Raw genomic sequence first — 20451 nt, 5'->3', positions numbered from 1 at the left:
TAGGGAGGGGGAGAGAGAAGCAAACAGAGGGAGAGAGAGAAGCAAACAGAGGGAGAGAGAGAAGCAAACAGAGGGAGAGAGAGAAGCAAACAGAGGGAGAGAGAGAAGCAAACAGAGGGAGAGAGAGAGAAGCAAACAGAGGGAGAGAGAGAGAAGCAAACAGAGGGAGAGAGAGAGAAGCAAACAGAGGGAGAGAGAGAGAGAAGCAAACAGAGGGAGAGAGAGAGAGAGAGAAGCAAACAGAGGGAGAGAGAGAGAGAGAAGCAAACAGAGGGGAGAGAGAGAGAAGCAAACAGAGGGGAGAGAGAGAGAAGCAAACAGAGGGAGAGAGAGAGAGAAGCAAAGAGGGGAGAGAGAGAAGCAAACAGAGGGGAGAGAGAGAGAAGCAAACAGAGGGAGAGAGAGAGAAGCAAACAGAGGGAGAGAGAGAACAGAGGAGAGAAGCAAACAGAGGGGGAGAGAGAGAAGCAAACAGGGAGGAGAGGAAGAGGAGAGAGAAGCAAACAGAGGGAGGAGAGAAGAGGAGAGAGAGAAGCAAACAGAGGAGAGAGAGAAGCAAACAGAGGGAGAGAGAGAGAAGGCAAACAGAGGGAGAGAGAGAGAAGCAAACAGAGGGAGAGAGAGAGAAGCAACAGAGGGAGAGAGAGAGAAGCAAACAGAGGGAGAGAGAGAGAAGCAAACAGAGGGAGAGAGAGAAGCAAACAGAGGAGAGAGAAGCAAACAGAGGGAGAGAGAGAAGCAAACAGAGGGGAGAGAGAAGCAAACAGAGGGAGAGAGAAGCAAACAGAGGGAGAGAGAAGCAAACAGAGGGAGAGAGAAGCAAACAGAGGGAGAGAGAAGCAAACAGAGGGAGAGAGAGAAGAAACAGAGGGAGAGAGAAGAACAGAGGAGAGAGAGAAGAAACAGAGAGAGAGAAGCAACAGAGGGAGAGAGAGAACAGAGGAGAGAGAGAAGCAAACAGAGAGAGAGAAGCAACAGAGGGAGAGAGAGAAGCAAACAGAGGGAGAGAGAAGCAAACAGAGGGAGAGAGAGAGAAGCAAACAGAGGGAGAGAGAGAGAAGCAAACAGAGGGAGAGAGAGAGAAAGCAAACAGAGGGAGAGAGAGAGAAGCAAACAGAGGGAGAGAGAGAGAGAAGCAAACAGAGGGGAGAGAGAGAGAAGCAAACAGAGGGAGAGAGAGAGAAGCAAACAGAGGGAGAGAGAGAGAGAAGCAAACAGAGGGAGAGAGAGAGAAGCAAACAGAGGGAGAGAGAGAGAAAGCAAACAGAGGGGAGAGAGAGAGAAGCAAACAGAGGGGAGAGAGAGAGAAGCAAACAGAGGGGAGAGAGAGAGAAAGCAAACAGAGGGAGAGAGAGAGAAGCAAACAGAGGGAGAGAGAGAGAAAAGCAAACAGAGAGAAGAGAGAGAGAGAGAGAGAGAAGCAAACAGAGGGAGAGAGAGAGAAGCAAACAGAGGGAGAGAGAGAGAAAGCAAACAGAGGGAGAGAGAGAAAAGCAAACAGAGGGAGAGAGAGAGAGAAGCAAACAGAGGAGAGAGAGAGAAGCAAACAGAGGGAGAGAGAGAGAAGCAAACAGAGGGAGAGAGAGAGAAGCAAACAGAGGGAGAGAGAGAGAAAAGCAAACAGAGGGAGAGAGAGAGAAAGCAAACAGAGGGAGAGAGAGAGAAGCAAACAGAGGGAGAGAGAGAGAAGCAAACAGAGGGAGAGAGAGAGAAGCAAACAGAGGGAGAGAGAGAGAAGCAAACAGAGGGGAGAGAGAGAAAGCAAACAGAGGGAGAGAGAGAGAAGCAAACAGAGGGAGAGAGAGAGAGAAGCAAACAGAGGGAGAGAGAAGCAAACAGAGGGAGAGAGAAGCAAACAGAGGGAGAGAGAAGCAAACAGAGGGAGAGAGAAGCAAACAGAGAGAGAGAAGCAAACAGAGGAGAGAGAAGCAAACAGAGGGAGAGAGAAGCAAACAGAGGGAGAGAGAAGCAAACAGAGGGGAGAGAGAAGCAAACAGAGGGAGAGAGAAGCAAACAGAGGGAGAGAGAGAGAAGCAAACAGAGGGAGAGAGAGAGAAGCAAACAGGGGAGAGAGAGAGAAGCAAACAGGAGGAGAGAGAGAGAAGCAAACAGAGGGAGAGAGAGAGAAAAGCAAACAGAGGAGAGAGAGAGAGAAGCAAACAGAGGAGAGAGAGAGAGAAGCAAACAGAGGGAGAGAGAGAGAGAAGCAAACAGAGGGAGAGAGAGAGAGAAGCAAACAGAGGGAGAGAGAGAGAAAAGCAAACAGAGGGAGAGAGAGAGAAAGCAAACAGAGGGAGAGAGAGAGAGAAGCAAACAGAGGGAGAGAGAGAGAGAAGCAAACAGAGGGAGAGAGAGAGAGAAAGCTATAGAGAGAGAAGCCAAACAGAGGGAGAGAGAGAGAAGCAAACAGAGGGAGAGAGAGAGAAGCAAACAGGGAGAGAGAGAGAAAAGCAAACAGAGGGGAGAGAGAGAGAAAAGCAAACAGAGGGAGAGAGAGAGAAGCAAACCAGAGGAGAGAGAGAGAGAGAGAAGCAAACAGAGGGAGAGAGAGAGAAAAGCAAACAGAGGGAGAGAGAGAGAAAAGCAAACAGAGGGAGAGAGAGAGAAAGCAAACAGAGGAGAGAGAGAGAAGCAAACAGAGGGGAGAGAGAGAAAGCAAACAGAGGAGAGAGAGAGAAAGCAAACAGAGGGGGAGAGAGAGAGAAGCAAACAGAGGGGCGAGAGAGAGAAGCAAACAGAGGGGAGAGAGAGAGAAGCAAACAGAGGGGAGAGAGAGAGAAGCAAACAGAGGGAGAGAGAGAGAGAGAAAAGCAAACAGAGGGAGAGAGCACAGAGGGAGAGAGAAGCAAACAGAGGGAGAGAGAGAAGCAAACAGAGGAGAGAGAAGCAAACAGAGGGAGAGAGAAGCAAACAGAGAGAAGAGCAACAGAGGGAGAGAGAAAGCAAACAGAGGGGAGAGAGAGAGAGAAGCAAACAGAGGGAGAGAGAGAGAAAAGCAAACAGAGGGAGAGAGAGAGAAAAGCAAACAGAGGGAGAGAGAGAGAAAGCAAACAGAGGGAGAAGAGAGAGAAGCAAACAGAGGGAGAGAGAGAGAAGCAACAGAGGGAGAGAGAGAGAAAGCAAACAGAGGGAGAGAGAGAGAAAGCAAACAGAGGGAGAGAGAGAGAAGCAAACAGAGGGAGAGAGAGAGAAGCAAACAGAGGGAGAGAGAGAGAGAAGCAAACAGAGGGAGAGAGAGAGAAAAGCAAACAGAGGGAGAGAGAGAGAAAGCAAACAGAGGGAGAGAGAGAGAAAGCAAACAGAGGGAGAGAGAGAAGCAAACAGAGGGAGAGAGAGAGAGAGAAGCAAACAGAGGGAGAGAGAGAGAGAAGCAAACAGAGGGGGAGAGAGAGAGAAGCAAACAGAGGGGGAGAGAGAGAGAAGCAAACAGAGGGAGAGAGAGAGAGAAGCAAACAGAGGGAGAGAGAGAGAGAAGCAAACAGAGGGAGAGAGAGAGAGAAGCAAACAGAGGGAGAGAGAGAGAGAAAGCAAACAGAGGGAGAGAGAGAGAAGCAAACAGAGGGAGAGAGAGAGAAAAGCAAACAGAGGGAGAGAGAGAGAAGCAAACAGAGGGAGAGAGAGAGAAGCAAACAGAGGGGAGAGAGAGAGAAAAGCAAACAGAGGGAGAGAGAGAGAAAAGCAAACAGAGGGAGAGAGAGAGAAAAGCAAACAGAGGGAGAGAGAGAGAAAAGCAAACAGAGGGAGAGAGAGAGAAAAGCAAACAGGAGAGAGAGAGAGAAGCAAACAGAGGGAGAGAGAGAGAGAAGCAAACAGAGGGAGAGAGAGAGAAGCAAACAGAGGGAGAGAGAGAGAAGCAAACAGAGGGAGAGAGAGAGAAGCAAACAGAGGGAGAGAGAGAGAAGCAAACAGAGGGAGAGAGAGAGAAGCAAACAGAGGAGAGAGAGAGAAGCAAACAGAGGGAGAGAGAGAGAGAAGCAAACAGAGGGAGAGAGAGAGAAGCAAACAGAGGGAGAGAGAGAGAAGCAAACAGAGGGAGAGAGAGAGAAGCAAACAGAGGGAGAGAGAGAGAAAGCAAACAGAGGGAGAGAGAGAGAGAAGCAAACAGAGGGAGAGAGAGAGAAGCAAACAGAGGGGGAGAGAGAGAGAAAGCAAACAGAGGGAGAGAGAGAGAGAAGCAAACAGAGGGAGAGAGAGAGAGAAGCAAACAGAGGGGGAGAGAGAGAAGCAAACAGAGGGAGAGAGAGAGAAGCAAACAGAGGGAGAGAGAGAGAAGCAAACAGAGGGAGAGAGAGAGAAAGCAAACAGAGGGAGAGAGAGAGAGAAGCAAACAGAGGGAGAGAGAGAGAAGCAAACAGAGGGGAGAGAGAGAAAAGCAAACAGAGGGAGAGAGAGAGAGAAGCAAACAGAGGGAGAGAGAGAGAGAAGCAAACAGAGGGGAGAGAGAGAGAAGCAAACAGAGGGAGAGAGAGAGAAGCAAACAGAGGGAGAGAGAGAGAGAAAGCAAACAGAGAGAGAGAGAAGCAAACAGAGGGAGAGAGAGAGAGAGAAGCAAACAGAGGGTGAGAGAGAGAGAAGCAAACAGAGGGAGAGAGAGAGAGAAGCAAACAGAGGGAGAGAGAGAGAAAAGCAAACAGAGGGAGAGAGAGAGAAGCAAACAGAGGGAGAGAGAGAGAAAAGCAAACAGAGGGAGAGAGAGAGAAGCAAACAGAGGGAGAGAGAGAGAAGCAAACAGAGGGAGAGAGAGAGAAGCAAACAGAGGGAGAGAGAGAAGCAAACAGAGGGAGAGAGAGAGAAGCAAACAGAGGGAGAGAGAGAGAAGCAAACAGAGGGAGAGAGAGAGAAGCAAACAGAGGGAGAGAGAGAGAAGCAAACAGAGGGGAGAGAGAGAGAAGCAAACAGAGGGAGAGAGAGAGAGAAGCAAACAGAGGGAGAGAGAGAGAGAAGCAAACAGAGGGAGAGAGAGAGAAAGCAAACAGAGGGAGAGAGAGAGAAGCAAACAGAGGGAGAGAGAGAGAAAGCAAACAGAGGGAGAGAGAGAGAAGCAAACAGAGGGAGAGAGAGAGAAGCAAACAGAGGGAGAGAGAGAGAAGCAAACAGAGGGAGAGAGAGAAGCAAACAGAGGGAGAGAGAGAAGCAAACAGAGGGAGAGAGAGAGAAGCAAACAGAGGGAGAGAGAGAGAAGCAAACAGAGGGAGAGAGAGAGAAGCAAACAGAGGGAGAGAGAGAGAAGCAAACAGAGGGGGAGAGAGAGAAGCAAACAGAGGGAGAGAGAGAAGCAAACAGAGGGAGAGAGAGAGAAGCAAACAGAGGGAGAGAGAGAGAAGCAAACAGAGGGAGAGAGAGAGAAGCAAACAGAGGGAGAGAGAGAGAAGCAAACAGAGGGAGAGAGAGAGAAGCAAACAGAGGGAGAGAGAGAGAAGCAAACAGAGGGAGAGAGAGAGAAGCAAACAGAGGGAGAGAGAGAGAAGCAAACAGAGGGAGAGAGAGAGAAGCAAACAGAGGGGGAGAGAGAGAGAAGCAAACAGAGGGAGAGAGAGAGAGAAGCAAACAGAGGGAGAGAGAGAGAAGCAAACAGAGGGAGAGAGAGAGAAAGCAAACAGAGGGAGAGAGAGAGAAGCAAACAGAGGGAGAGAGAGAGAAAGCAAACAGAGGGAGAGAGAGAGAAGCAAACAGAGGGAGAGAGAGAGAAGCAAACAGAGGGAGAGAGAGAGAAGCAAACAGAGGGAGAGAGAGAGAAGCAAACAGAGGGAGAGAGAGAAGCAAACAGAGGGAGAGAGAGAAGCAAACAGAGGGAGAGAGAGAGAAGCAAACAGAGGGAGAGAGAGAGAAGCAAACAGAGGGAGAGAGAGAGAAGCAAACAGAGGGAGAGAGAGAGAAGCAAACAGAGGGGGAGAGAGAGAAGCAAACAGAGGGAGAGAGAGAAGCAAACAGAGGGAGAGAGAGAGAAGCAAACAGAGGGAGAGAGAGAGAAGCAAACAGAGGGAGAGAGAGAGAAGCAAACAGAGGGAGAGAGAGAGAAGCAAACAGAGGGAGAGAGAGAGAGAAGCAAACAGAGGGAGAGAGAGAGAAGCAAACAGAGGGAGAGAGAGAGAAGCAAACAGAGGGAGAGAGAGAGAAGCAAACAGAGGGAGAGAGAGAGAGAAGCAAACAGAGGGAGAGAGAGAGAAGCAAACAGAGGGAGAGAGAGAAGCAAACAGAGGGAGAGAGAGAGAAGCAAACAGAGGGAGAGAGAGAGAAGCAAACAGAGGGAGAGAGAGAAAAGCAAACAGAGGGAGAGAGAGAGAGAAGCAAACAGAGGGAGAGAGAGAGAAGCAAACAGAGGGGGAGAGAGAGAAAAGCAAACAGAGGGAGAGAGAGAGAGAAGCAAACAGAGGGAGAGAGAGAGAGAAGCAAACAGAGGGGGAGAGAAGCAAACAGAGGGAGAGAGAGAGAAGCAAACAGAGGGAGAGAGAGAGAAGCAAACAGAGGGAGAGAGAGAGAAGCAAACAGAGGGAGAGAGAGAGAAAAGCAAACAGAGGGAGAGAGAGAGAGAAGCAAACAGAGGGAGAGAGAGAGAAGCAAACAGAGGGGGAGAGAGAGAAAAGCAAACAGAGGGAGAGAGAGAGAGAAGCAAACAGAGGGAGAGAGAGAGAGAAGCAAACAGAGGGGGAGAGAGAGAAGCAAACAGAGGGAGAGAGAGAGAAGCAAACAGAGGGAGAGAGAGAGAGAAAAGCAAACAGAGAGAGAGAGAAGCAAACAGAGGGAGAGAGAGAGAGAGAGAAGCAAACAGAGGGTGAGAGAGAGAGAAGCAAACAGAGGGAGATAGAGAGAGAAGCAAACAGAGGGAGAGAGAGAGAAAAGCAAACAGAGGGAGAGAGAGAGAAGCAAACAGAGGGAGAGAGAGAGAAAAGCAAACAGAGGGAGAGAGAGAGAAGCAAACAGAGGGAGAGAGAGAGAAGCAAACAGAGGGAGAGAGAGAGAAGCAAACAGAGGGAGAGAGAGAAGCAAACAGAGGGAGAGAGAGAGAAGCAAACAGAGGGAGAGAGAGAGAAGCAAACAGAGGGAGAGAGAGAGAAGCAAACAGAGGGAGAGAGAGAGAAGCAAACAGAGGGGAGAGAGAGAGAAGCAAACAGAGGGAGAGAGAGAGAGAAGCAAACAGAGGGAGAGAGAGAGAAGCAAACAGAGGGAGAGAGAGAGAAAAGCAAACAGAGGGAGAGAGAGAGAAGCAAACAGAGGGAGAGAGAGAGAAAAGCAAACAGAGGGAGAGAGAGAGAAGCAAACAGAGGGAGAGAGAGAGAAGCAAACAGAGGGAGAGAGAGAGAAGCAAACAGAGGGAGAGAGAGAAGCAAACAGAGGGAGAGAGAGAAGCAAACAGAGGGAGAGAGAGAGAAGCAAACAGAGGGAGAGAGAGAGAAGCAAACAGAGGGAGAGAGAGAGAAGCAAACAGAGGGAGAGAGAGAGAAGCAAACAGAGGGGGAGAGAGAGAAGCAAACAGAGGGAGAGAGAGAAGCAAACAGAGGGAGAGAGAGAGAAGCAAACAGAGGGAGAGAGAGAGAAGCAAACAGAGGGAGAGAGAGAGAAGCAAACAGAGGGAGAGAGAGAGAAGCAAACAGAGGGAGAGAGAGAGAAGCAAACAGAGGGAGAGAGAGAGAAGCAAACAGAGGGGGAGAGAGAGAGAAGCAAACAGAGGGAGAGAGAGAGAGAAGCAAACAGAGGGAGAGAGAGAGAAGCAAACAGAGGGAGAGAGAGAGAAAAGCAAACAGAGGGAGAGAGAGAGAAGCAAACAGAGGGAGAGAGAGAGAAAAGCAAACAGAGGGAGAGAGAGAGAAGCAAACAGAGGGAGAGAGAGAGAAGCAAACAGAGGGAGAGAGAGAGAAGCAAACAGAGGGAGAGAGAGAAGCAAACAGAGGGAGAGAGAGAAGCAAACAGAGGGAGAGAGAGAGAAGCAAACAGAGGGAGAGAGAGAAGCAAACAGAGGGAGAGAGAGAGAAGCAAACAGAGGGAGAGAGAGAGAAGCAAACAGAGGGAGAGAGAGAGAAGCAAACAGAGGGAGAGAGAGAGAAAAGCAAACAGAGGGAGAGAGAGAGAGAAGCAAACAGAGGGAGAGAGAGAGAAGCAAACAGAGGGAGAGAGAGAGAGAAGCAAACAGAGGGAGAGAGAGAGAAGCAAACAGAGGGAGAGAGAGAGAAGCAAACAGAGGGAGAGAGAGAGAAGCAAACAGAGGGAGAGAGAGAGAAGCAAACAGAGGGAGAGAGAGAAGCAAACAGAGGGGGAGAGAGAGAGAAGCAAACAGAGGGAGAGAGAGAGAGAAGCAAACAGAGGGAGAGAGAGAGAAGCAAACAGAGGGAGAGAGAGAGAAGCAAACAGAGGGAGAGAGAGAGAAGCAAACAGAGGGAGAGAGAGAGAGAAGCAAACAGAGGGAGAGAGAGAGAAGCAAACAGAGGGAGAGAGAGAGAAGCAAACAGAGGGAGAGAGAGAGAAAAGCAAACAGAGGGAGAGAGAGAGAAGCAGGCGGTGAGGGAGGGGGCAGGCGGTGAGGGAGGGGGCGGGCGGTGAGGTCCGGTCCGGTCCGGTCCGGTCACCCCCCCCCCGCGGGCCCGGGCCGACTCTGACCTTCTGCACTCTCCCCACGAGGCACACGGGCCTCCCCGTGAACTCTGACACCATGCTCGTGTTGATCCTCGTGCGTGGAATCTCCAGAATCTCCGCCATTGTTCCTTTGTCTCTTGGAACACGGCCGGCCGCAGTCTTCCAAACCAAATTACCTCAATTTGGCGGGAAATCCTTCCAGTTGTTGCCGCAGTAACTTCCACCCGGAACCTGTGTGGCGCCGAACAGAATCCCCCACGCCCAGAATACCACGACAACTGTTCCGGATTGTAATCAATTGTAAAATCATTGTACAGTTGTTGTCCAAGGCTGTACGTCATGTATTTCCGTCGATAGGTGGTAGCAACCTAAATCTAAACCTCCCCCAGTCTTTATTAACAAGTCCGACTCGGTTATCTACATGCTGCCCCTCAGTGGCATCATCTGAAAACACAATGTCAGATTCCACATGTGCGCTGACGACACTCAGCTCTACCTCCCTCAGCCCCTTCACTATCTCTGATTTGTCAAACTGCTTGGCCGACATCCAGTACTGGATGAGCAAACATTTCCTCCAACTAAATATTGGGAAGACCGAAGCCATTGTCTTCAGTCCCCGCCACAAACTCTGTTCCCTAGCCACCGACTCCATCCGTCTCCCTGGCCACTGTCTGAGGCTGAACCAGACCGTTCGCAACCTTGGTGTACTACTTGACCCTGAGATGGGCCTCAAACACCTATCTGCTCCATCACCAAGACCGCCTACTTCCACCTTCATAACATCGCCCGTCTCCTCCCCTCTCAACTAATCTGCTGCTGAAACCCATTATCCATGTCTTTGTTACCTCTAGACTCGTCTATTCCAATGTTCTCCTGGCCGTCCTCCCATCTTCCACCCTCCAAAAACTTGAGCTCATTCAAAACTCTGCTGCCCATATCCTAACTCGCACCAAGTCCCATTCACCCATCACCCCTGTGCTCGCTGACCTACATTGGCGGGAACGCCTCGATTTTAAAATTCTGAGCCTTGGTTTCAAATCCCTCCATGGCCTTGTCCCTCCCTATCACTGTAACCTCCTCCAGCCCTACAATCCTCCGAGATCTCTGTGCTTCTCCTATTGTTGCCTCTTGCGTACCCCCAATATTAATCACTTCACCATTGGCAGCCATGCCTTTTGACCAAGTTTTTGATCACCTGTCCTAAAATCTCCTTATATGGCTCAGTGTCAAATTTTGTTTGATAACGCTCCTGTGCAGTGCCTTGGGACATTTTACTATGTTAAAGGCGCTATATAAATGTAAGTTGCCATTGGTTGCCAATCCTCCAGGATTGTCCTGGAGTCTCCAGGAATTGAAGATTAAGTTCCAGGGCACTGCTGTGAGCAATCCAGGAGAAAAATCATAGGGCCATTAAAAAAAGTGTTCATTTTCTTTGAACACTTTCACTAACAGCCAAGATTAATCCAATTGAGTAACAAAGCGTCTGTTCCCTTTCCAATTGGTGTGGGAAGTAGGGTTACCAACTCTGGTTGGAGGCACTCCTGGAGGGTTTTTGTTTTTTTGGGGGTTTCTTTCTTTTTTTCTACTTTGACCGATCAAATAAAACAAATGAGATCAGAATTAAATTAAATTTTTATTGTGGGTGTTGATGATGCAGTCTAGTCCCTGCAGGGCCCACCGGTCGCAGAAAACCTCAAGCATACCGGCAGACAACATGTGCTCCTTCTCCAGGGCCACCTGGGCACGGAGAATGCTGCAGAAGTGATGCAGTCGTAGCGACCGCACCCACGGGCCACGTCCAGCCAGGACCTGTAGATGGTGACATAAGCCAGGCCCAGCATCAGACCCAGGAGGAGAATCTGCTGCTGCTCCCAGCTCGGCAGGAAAGGCTGGGCCTCATGCTCACCATTTCCCAGTCTCCCTCTCCCCCCCAAGCCCCTATTCCCTAGTCTCCCTCTCCCCCCCAAGCCCCTATTCCCCAGTCTCCTTCTCTCCCCGAGCCCCCATTCCCCAGTCTCCCTCTCCCCCCCAAGCCCCTATTCCCCAGTCTCCTTCTCTCCCTGAGCCCCCATTCCCCAGTCTCCTTCTCTTACTGAGCCCCCATTCCCCAGTCTCCTTCTCTCCCCGAGCCCCCATTCCCCAGTCTCCTTCTCTCCCTGAGCCCCCATTCCCCAGTCTCCTTCTCTCCCTGAGCCCCCATTCCCCAGTCTCCCTCTCCTCCCCCCCCATTCTCGAGCCCCCATTCTCCAGTTTCCCTCCTTCCCCGAGCCTCCATTCTCCAGCCTCCCTCTCTCCCCAATTCCCCAGTCTCCATCTCCCTGGAGCCCCCATTACCCATCTCCCCCTCTCCCCCAACTCTCGAGCCCACCCCCCCCGATTCCCAACCCCTCCCCCCAGCTGGTCGTGGCTCTCTCTCGGAGTGCTGGCACTGAGCAGCAGCCAGTGACGAGCTGGGAAATTATTCTGTTTAAAATTAGTGCAGTATAACTTGGTTCTGACTCCCGACGTCAGGCTCACAGTTAATAATTATTTACAGTACCTCACATTGGTGTCTGTTGTTCATGTAGGTGCACTGTGACGGGAAATTTAAATCACTGATCTCCTGGGCTGTTGGAGACAGCAGGGTTAAGAACTCCCAATTCCAGGAAGTTCCTAGTCATTCCAGGAGGGTTGGGAACCCTAGTGGGAAGGCAGTGTGCCTGAAGGATGAATAGCACAGAAAGTCCAAGGTTCCATGCCAGTCTCACTGAACAACTTGATCGCAGATAGGGGCTGTGGTTGGGGCACTTTAATTAGCTTTAGTGTCCTTGGGTTATGGAAGTGAATTAGCCTAGCTTTCCACAGTCGCCCTTTGCTGGAAACTACATCAGAAAAGATCAAGATAAGGCTCTGCTGTGATGTCCTGTATGGTAGAATAGCCTGCCTACTCTGCCTAGATTCAATATGAATAATAGATACTTGGGTAAAATGAAGGAGGGCGACTAGTACCTGTCTAACTTATTCCAGCAAGAAGTTGAACATAGGAACATAGGAACAGGAGTAGGCCATTCAGCTCCTCGAGCCTGTTCTGCCATTCAATGAGATCATGGCTTATCTGTATCCTAACTCCATCCACCCGCCTTGGCTCCATATCCCTTAATACCCTTGGCTGGCACAAATCTATCAATCTCAGATTTAAAATTATTAATTGGGCTAGCATCTACTGCTTTTTGTGGGAGAGAGTTCCACACTTCTACCACCCTTTGCATGAAGAAGTGTTTCCTAACTTCTCTCCTGAATGGCCTGGCTCTGATTTTAAATTTAAATCCCCTTGTCCAAGACTCCACCACCAGTGGAAAAAGTTTCTCTCTATCTACCCTAACAATTCCTTTCAAAATCCTAAAAACCTCAATCAAATCACCCCTTAGCCTTTTATACTCTAGGGAATACAAGATAGTTTATGCAATCTCTCCTCATTATTTAACCCTTGGAGCCCTGGTAACATTCTGGTGAATCTGCGCTGCACTCGTTCCAAGGCCAATTTATGTCCTTTCTATGGTGCGGTACTCAGAGCTGTACACAGTACTCCAGATGTGGTGTATTGTGTTAAAGTTGAAGCATTCACTAGTTAAGGGGAGAAAATTGGTGTGAAAAAGGAGAGGAAACGCTTTCACATTTGAGATGGAAGATCAGAAAAATAACAATGAGACAGTGATTCAAAAATGCGATGAATTCTTTGTTCCAAAATGTAACTTAATTTATGAAAGGGCACTCTTCCACTAGTGTAGTCGGAAAGCCGGAGAAACTGTAGAATCATTTGTCCAACATTCGTTTGAATGACTTAAAATTCTCAACTTGAGTCATACAAAAATGAGCACAATCAGAATACAATTGTACTTGGTTTTGCTAACAATGAAATGACATAGAAGCAGCAAATTAAATCAGAGCTGATGCTTGACATAGCTATCCAAATGGTATGCCACCCAAAAGTGATAGAATGTCAGGTAACAACAATTTGCACTTATATAGCCGCATGAATATAGATAACTGTCCCTTGGCGCTTTACATAGGGGAAAGAAGAAAAAATATATAGATAAAAGAAATGAAAGAGCAAACATCCAGCCATGGTACAAGAATTAGGAGAGGTGAACAAAACTTTAATCAAAAAATAGGTTTTGAGAAGATTTTTGAAGATTGAGCGAGAAGTGGGGAGTTGGAGGGTTTTAAGACTGGCAGTTCCAATGAATAGTGCCAAGAAAGCTCTGCTATCAATGGTGGGATTATGGGAGAGAAGGAAACACAAGGCCAGACAGAGCACCAAAGGGTGTAGATGAGGATGTAAGGATGGAGGAGGTTGCAAAGATAAGATGGGGTAAGACCATGGAGGGATATGAAGACGGGATGAGGATTTTAAATTTAAAGCATTGGGAAGGGAAGCCAATGTAGGTTAGCAAGAACGGAAATGGTGGGCAAACAGAATTAAATGCAGGACAGGATACAGGCAGCTGAGTTAGTTTTGAACAAGTTGAAGTTTATGGAATGGAGAAGGTCAGCATGAAGACATTGGAGGAATAGAGCATAAAGGTTATAAAAGCATGGTAAGAGATTCAGAAGCAGTAGAGGTGAAGTGGGTGGAGGGGGATGATATTGTGTACGTGAATTAGTGATGGGTATGAAGATACAGAACTCTAAATCCATCAGATTGCTGTAGTTTTGCACCATTTGGTTTAGCCTGAGCAAGTAGCTGGGAAGTGGAATGGGATCAGTAACAAGGGAACACAATTCACGGTAGGGGTCGTTCGCTTGGAGGAAATTTTGACTCATTCATGACTTGATATCATATATGCAGAGTAACAGCAAAAAAAGGTTGAGGGAAGTGGTGGGGAGGTAGAACTGGGTGCCATCAGCACATGTATGGAGGATGTCCTGCATATGATGTTACCAAGAGGCAGCATGTAGATGAGAAAGAGGAGGGAAAAAGATAGATTGTAAGGGAACTCCAGAGGTGACAGTGCAGGGGCAGGCTGGAGACCTACTAAAGCTAGATGAGGTTGCATGAAAATGTTGGTTAGGTGTGCAGATGGAAAGAAGGAGCTTTGCCAAACCAAACGGTATCTGCATTTTCTATATGGTGTAATCAAAGGCACAGTCAAGCAGATAACTGTCCAGTATGAAATTCAAGATGCAGCAAATGTAGTAAGTTGGGGAATTTCAACACCACCAAAAATTTGCCTTTAATGTAGAAAAGCTTCCCAAGGGGCTTCACAGAGGCATGTGAAAAAAATGAATGCTGAGACAAAAAAATAGTTACTAGGAAGGGTGACTAAGAGCTTTGTCAAAGAAGTGGGTTTTAAGCAGGATCTTAAAGGAGAGAGAAGTGGAGGCAGAGGGGTTTAGGGAAGGAATTTCAGAGCGTAAGACCTAGGCACCCGAAGAAATGGCTGCCATAGATGCTGCAAAAGGAGGGGGAATGCACAAGGGGCCAGAGGCAAAGAAACAGAGAGTTCAGGGGTTGTAGGACTGCAGGAGGTTACAGAGATAGGAAGGGCCGTGACTGTGGAGGAATTTAAACACAATGGCAAGAATTTTACATTTGAGGCATTGGGGCACTGGGAGCCAATGTAATGAAATAAAGAAATAACTTGAATTTACATAGTGTCTTTCACAACCTCAGGTCTCAAAGTGCTTTGCGACCAATGCAATACTTTTGAAGTGTAGTCACTATTGTAATGTAGGAAACGCGGCAGCCAATTTGCGCACAGCAAGGTCCCACAAACAGCAACAAGATAAATTATGAGATAATCTTTTTTAGTGATGCTGGCTGAAAGATCAATATTGGCAAGGACACTCGGGGAGCTTCCCTGCTCTTCTTCAAATAGTGCCATGGGAGCTTGTATATCCACCAAAGGGCAAGTAGGTCCTCGGTTTAACCTCTCATCTGAAAGACGGCACCTCCAACAGTGCAGCACTCCAACAGTGCAGCACTCCCTCAGTGCTGCACAGAAGCGCCAGATTATGTGCTCAAGTCTCTGGAGTGGGGCTTGAACCCATGACCTTCTAACTCAGAGGTGAGAGTGCTACCACTGAGCCAAGGCTGATATTTAAGGGACAGGGCTGAAGGATGATTTGGTGTGAAAAAGGATATAGACAGCAGAGATTTGGATGAGTTGGTTTATGGAGAGTGGAGGTTGGGAGGCTGGCTAGGAAAGCATTGGAATAGTTGCATTTGGAGGTGACACAGCCATGGATGAGAGTTTCAGCAGCAGAGGGCTGCAGAAGGGGTGGAATACAGGTGATCTAACGGAGATGGAAGTAGGTGGTCTTAACGATGGCGAGGATATGGGGTTGCAAGCTCAGCTTGGGGTCGAATAGGACATCAAGATTGTGAACAGTACAGATCAGTCTGAGACAGTGGCTGGGGAGGGGCAAAGTACCCTAGAGGGGAAAAATGAAAGGTGACATTGCTGGGTGACAGAAGGGGGAAGAGAGAAAAACAGCCAAGAGGAAAAAAAAGGATAGAATTAATGACAGGTCCGAAGTGGCAGCCAAGAATATGCACATGAATGGACACAAGGGGAATTCAGGTTATGTAGGGATGGCAGAGTTTAGGGGAGACATGTGATAGTGGACAGAGAGGAGATGCCATCACTTATAATAGTCTGTTGTGATCTCTGGTAATAAAACATATGAGCAGGAGGTATTCTTTCTGGGTCAATTAGGTGTGATGATGACACAGACAAATGAAGACAGATAGATGCTGAGATAAATGGCAAGTGTGCATATTTTAAGACATGGGTGCAGACATTACCACTTTCTAGTAGCTTTAAAAACATTGTAAGAACATAAAAAATAGCAGCAGGAGTAGGCCATATGGCCCCTCGAGCCTGCTCTGCCATTAACAGAATCATAGAAAGCTTACAGCACAGAATGAGGCCATTCGACCCATCAAGTCCATGCCGGCTCTATGCAAGAGCAATCCAGTTAGTCCCACTCCCCCGCCCTATCCTCGTAGCCCTGCAATTTTTTTCCTTTCAAGTGCTTAATCAGTTCCCTTTTGAAGGCCATGATTGAATCTGCCTCCACCACCCCCTTGGGCAGTGCATTCCAGATCCTAACCACTTGCTGTGTGAAGAAGATTTTCCTCATGTCACCTTTGGTTCTTTTGCCAATCATCTTAAATCTATGGCTTCTGGTTCTTGACCCTTCATGATTTTAAATACCTCTATCAAATCTCCTCTCAACCTTCTTTGTTCCAAGGAGAACAACCCCAGCTTCTCCAGTCTATCCCTGTAACTTAAAGTTCCTCATCCCTAGAATCAGTCCAGTAAATCTCTTCTGCACCCTCTCTAAGGCCTTCACATCCTTCCTAAAGTGCAGTGCCCAGAACTGGTCACAATAATCCAGTTGTGGTCAAACCAGTGTTTTATAAAGGTTCATCATGACTTCCTTGCTTTTGTACTCTATGGCTCTATTTCTAAAGCCCAGGATCCCATATGCTTTTTTAACCGCTTTCTCATCCTGCCCTGACACTTTCAACGATTTGTGCACATATACCCCCCGATCTTTCTGTTCCCGTACCCCTTTTAGAATTGTGCCCTCTAGTTTATATTGTCTCTCCTCATTCTTCCTACCAAAATGTATCACTTCGCATTTTTCTGCGTTAAATTTCATCTGCCTCGTGTCCACCCATTCTACCAGCCTGTCTATATCCTCTTGAAGTCTATCACTATCCTCCTCACTGTTCACTACCCTTCCAAGTTTTGTGTCATCTGCAAATTTGAAAATTGTGCTCTGTGCACCCAAGTCCATGTGATTAATATATATCATGAAAAGCAGTTGGTCCTAGTACCAACCCCTGGGGAACACCTCCCTCCAATCCGAAAACAACTGTTCACCATTACTTTCTGCTTCCTGTTAATTAATTCTGTATCCATGCTGCATGAATGGATGCATGCTTTATTCCATGGGCTTCAATCTTGATGACAAGCCTATTAAGCGGCACTCTATCAAACGCCTTTAGAAAGTCCATATACACCATATCAACCACATTGCCCTCATCGACCCTCTCTGTTACCTCATCAAAAAACCCTATCAAGTTAGTTAAACACGATTTGCCTTTAACATATCTGTGCTAGCTTTCCCTAATCAATCCACACTTGTCCAAGTGACTGCTAATTCTGTCCCAGATTATTGTTTATAAAAGTTTCCCCACCATCAAGGTTAAACTGACTGGCCTATAGTTGTTGGGGGGTTTATCCTTACACCTTTTTTTGGAACAAGAGTGTAACATTTGCAATTCTCCAGCACCCTCTGGCACACCCCCATATCTAAGGATGTTTGGAAGATTATGGCCAGTACCTCCGCGATTTCCACCCTTACTTCCCTCAGCAACCTAGGATGCATCCCATCCGGACCGGGTGACTTATCTACTTTAAGTACAGCCAGCCTTTCCAGTACCACTACATCTTCCTTTACTGAGACTCTGGCAGCATCTTCTTCCTTGGTAAAGACAGATGCAAAGTACTCATTTAGTACCTCGGACATGCCCACTGCTTCCATGAGTAGATCTCCTTCAATAAGATCATGGCAGATCTTCCACCTCAACTCCACTTTCCTTCCCTATCCCCATATCCCTTGAATTCCTTAAGATTCCAAATATCCATCGATTTCAGTCTTGAATATACTCAATGACTGAGCGGCCACAACCCTCTGGGGTAAAGAATTCCTAAAATATACATAACTTTTGCCTCTAAGTTCACTGATAGGCCTCCCCTCTCCCCTTAACTCAAGATTCCACACAGACCAGCTATCCAAGGCTGGGTGGGGGGGGGGGGGGGCTCTTTATTTATAACATTCTATAAAACGTAACGTGATAGCGTCATCAATGGAAGCGTGACGCGTTGATGTAACGTGACGCGACAGGGTCAGGAAGTTGAGGTAAACAAGCCCGAACTGCGATTGATGGTCGTGGTGGAGGGATGTTATTTTAAAGCACATCCCATTTAAACGAGTTTCTGGCGCTGTCGGCGGCCGAAGACCTTGGTGTTGACGGTACTGTCCGTTTTGTTTGGGTGCCGGGCCTGTCCTTGGATTGATGTGAAGTTAGTCGGCTGACGCAGTTTGCTGTAAGTACCGGCCCTGTCCCGGCAGTTAACTGTCACTCAGCGGCCGCGCGCACCGCGCACGCTCAGTCCGCCCGCCGGCCCGCCGGCAGGTGTGCAATGAACGGCCTTCGGGAGTAACTCCCTGCATGTCGTGTTTGGGAAGTTGATGGTATTTTCGCTTTTCGAAATGTTTGTAGGAAATCTACCTTGTATCATTGGAAATACATTAACAAAATTACCAAAGTGTATGACCTGTTTGGCGCAACACAAAATTGATTTTAATACAGTAAAGGCGAAAAAGCGACGTTACTTCTTCAGCAGTTCCAAGCTGTCAACATCAGGGAAATGTTCGCACTGATACTGTTATCAGCAAGAACGACACAAATCCATTTACACCTATTGAGCTGTGTATATTTTAAAAAGTGATATCAATTGATTATCATTTTAAATCGGAATGAATGATCGTTGCTTTGTGATTCAGCACAGTCTAATTTTGTATTACTAATTCAGTGTATGCGAAAGACACAAATTGCACTGATTTTCACTAATTAAATTAACCATTTTCATAAAATAAAAACAGAAAGTGTTGGAAACACCCACCAGGCCAGGCATTATCTATAGAGAGGAAACGTAAGGTTAACCTATACTTGTATAATGGAGAGTACCACGACAGGATAGCATGTTGGGACTCCAGTATGTTGTACCATAGAATGGTAAGACATAGTTTTGTGCCATGATTGCCCACATGCTGAATTCCAGGCCTCTGCTGTGTAGTAGCTGATTGGATACACTAATTAAGGGCCAGGTGCATCTATCTCAATGGTTTGAATGTATTATATGAATATTGTTTTAAAAAGTTATATCCATAACAAGAATCATTAGGAATAAGATGTCTGAACCTGAAGCTGCTGTGCCAGCAGGGAACTACAATGGAGTAGGAATCTTAAAAACATGATTGATCCTACATGATGGTAATAACTAGAACATACAAGAGTATGAAGCGTTCAGGAAGGGAGATGGTATACTTCTGTATGGCAGTGACATCTGGGAGGTTTAAGAAGCTGAACCAGTCCATTTGGAAAGCTGTAAAATGATTTACTGTGGTTGAGCATTTTCAACAGGAAAAGGTCCTCTTGTTTTTCAAACTTATTTTAACAAAAGGTACTGAGCATGAAGTGCTAGAAGTTATAGAAAAATATTCCATCCGTTCCGCCAACTGAATAGTACTGATGTATCCTGAGAAATTAATCACATTGCACATGCTTAGACTACAATCCAAATTCAGCTCACAGCATTACCGCTCTGGGCCAAATTATCAACTTGAAACTCAGGCTTTTGGGAGAGACTGTGGCTTTCAAATAAAAACTTAAATGAACACATTAAAATACACAAAAAAATTGATGGATGAATTGTTATTGTGAAATTTGTAACTTATTTTCATTTTGTTTAAACCTCTATTTTGAACATTAGAAATTTCAACCATTGAGAAAAAATGGAAGATAAAAATAAATTTCATAGTATTTTGAGAGAATAGTGAAAATGCAATGGCCAGATTGCACAATCAAAGTGACGAGTTTACATAGGTGTTTTCCTATACAAATGTGGACATAGGAATTTATAATCAAATAAGTTGAAACAGAAAATGTGACAACAGGAAGTCATAAGAATAAGATAAGTAATAGGAGCAGGAGTAGGCCATACGGCCCCTCAAGCACGTTCCACCATTCATTAAGATAAAGGATGAATTTCTACCTCCACTCCACTTTCCCACTGTAAACCCATAGCCCTTGATTCCTTTTGTGTCCAAAAATCTATCGATCTCAGCCTTGAATATACTTAATGGCTAAGCATCCACAGCACTCTGGGGTAAAGAATTCCAAGATTCACACCCCTCTGAGGGAAGAAATTTTTCCTCATCTTGGTTGTAAATGGTTGACCCCTTATCTTGAGACTATGGCCCCTAGTTCTAGACTCTCCAGCCAGGGGAAACAGCCTCTCAGCATCTATCCTGCCAAGCCCTCTAAGAATTTTATACGTTTCAATGAGATCACCTTTCATTTTTCTAAACTCCAGAGAATATAGGCCCATTCTACTCCATCTCTGCTCATAGGACAACCCTCTCATCCCGGGAATCAATCTAATGAACCTTCGTTGCACCTCCTCTAAGGCAAGTTTTTCCTTCCTTAGGTAAGGAGACCAAAACTGTACACAGTACTCCAGGGTAGCCAGGGCACAGAATGTACCCTGGGTGGAGGACTTCAATGTCCATCACCAAGAGTGGCTCGGTAGCACCACTACTGACCGAGCTGGCCAAGTCCTGAAGGACAGAGCTGCTAGATTGGGCCTGCGGCAGGCGGTGAGAGAACCAACGCGAGGGGAAAAATCTACTTGACCTTATCCTCACCGTCTACTTGTCGCAGACAGTATTGGTAGGAGTGCCAACTGCACAGTGTTGTGTGGCACTACCGCCGTGCTAAAAGGGATAAATTCAGAACAGATCTAGCAGCTCAAAACTGGGCATCCACACAAACATAGAAAATAGGAGCAGGAGTAGGCTTTCGAGCCTGCTACACCATTCAATATGATCATGGCTGATCCTCTATCTCAATACCATATTCCCGCTCTCTCCCCATACCCTTTGATGCCTTTTGTGTCTAGATAGAAATCTATCTAGCTCGTTCTTAAATATATTCAGTGACTTGGCCTCCACAGCCTTCTGTGGTGGAGAATTCCACAGGTTCACCACCCTCTGAGTGAAGAAATTTCTCCTCATCTCAGTGCTAAATGTCCTACCCCGTAT

At 47.1% G+C, this 20451-nt stretch overlaps 2 protein-coding genes across 3 annotated transcripts in view; one reads left to right on the top strand and one right to left on the bottom strand.

Moving 5' to 3' along the window:
* Positions 1-8984, bottom strand: part of rpa3 (replication protein A3) — a 25195-nt gene extending 16211 nt beyond the window's left edge. The window contains exon 1 of one of the 2 annotated variants that reach the window (XM_068004111.1): positions 8745-8984. In XM_068004111.1, coding sequence (XP_067860212.1) covers positions 8745-8909 — 165 coding nt within the window. In that variant the 5' untranslated portion in view covers positions 8910-8984. Of the gene's footprint in view, positions 1-8592 lie in introns of both variants that reach the window. The other variant, XM_068004119.1, reaches the window with a different exon arrangement.
* Positions 8985-17453: 8469 nt separating this feature from the next.
* umad1 (UBAP1-MVB12-associated (UMA) domain containing 1) overlaps positions 17454-20451 on the top strand; it is a 182846-nt gene continuing 179848 nt past the window's right edge. Inside the window, exon 1 of the mRNA XM_068004088.1 lies at positions 17454-17672. The gene's annotated coding sequence lies outside the window, so the exon portion shown is untranslated. The remainder of the gene's footprint in view (positions 17673-20451) is intronic.

This window comes from Heptranchias perlo, chromosome 2 (genome assembly GCF_035084215.1).
Source record: "Heptranchias perlo isolate sHepPer1 chromosome 2, sHepPer1.hap1, whole genome shotgun sequence".
NCBI classification, from domain to species: Eukaryota; Metazoa; Chordata; class Chondrichthyes; order Hexanchiformes; family Hexanchidae; genus Heptranchias; species Heptranchias perlo.
Note: the sequence above shows the minus strand (reverse complement) of the source record. Positions and strands in the feature narration are given on the sequence as shown.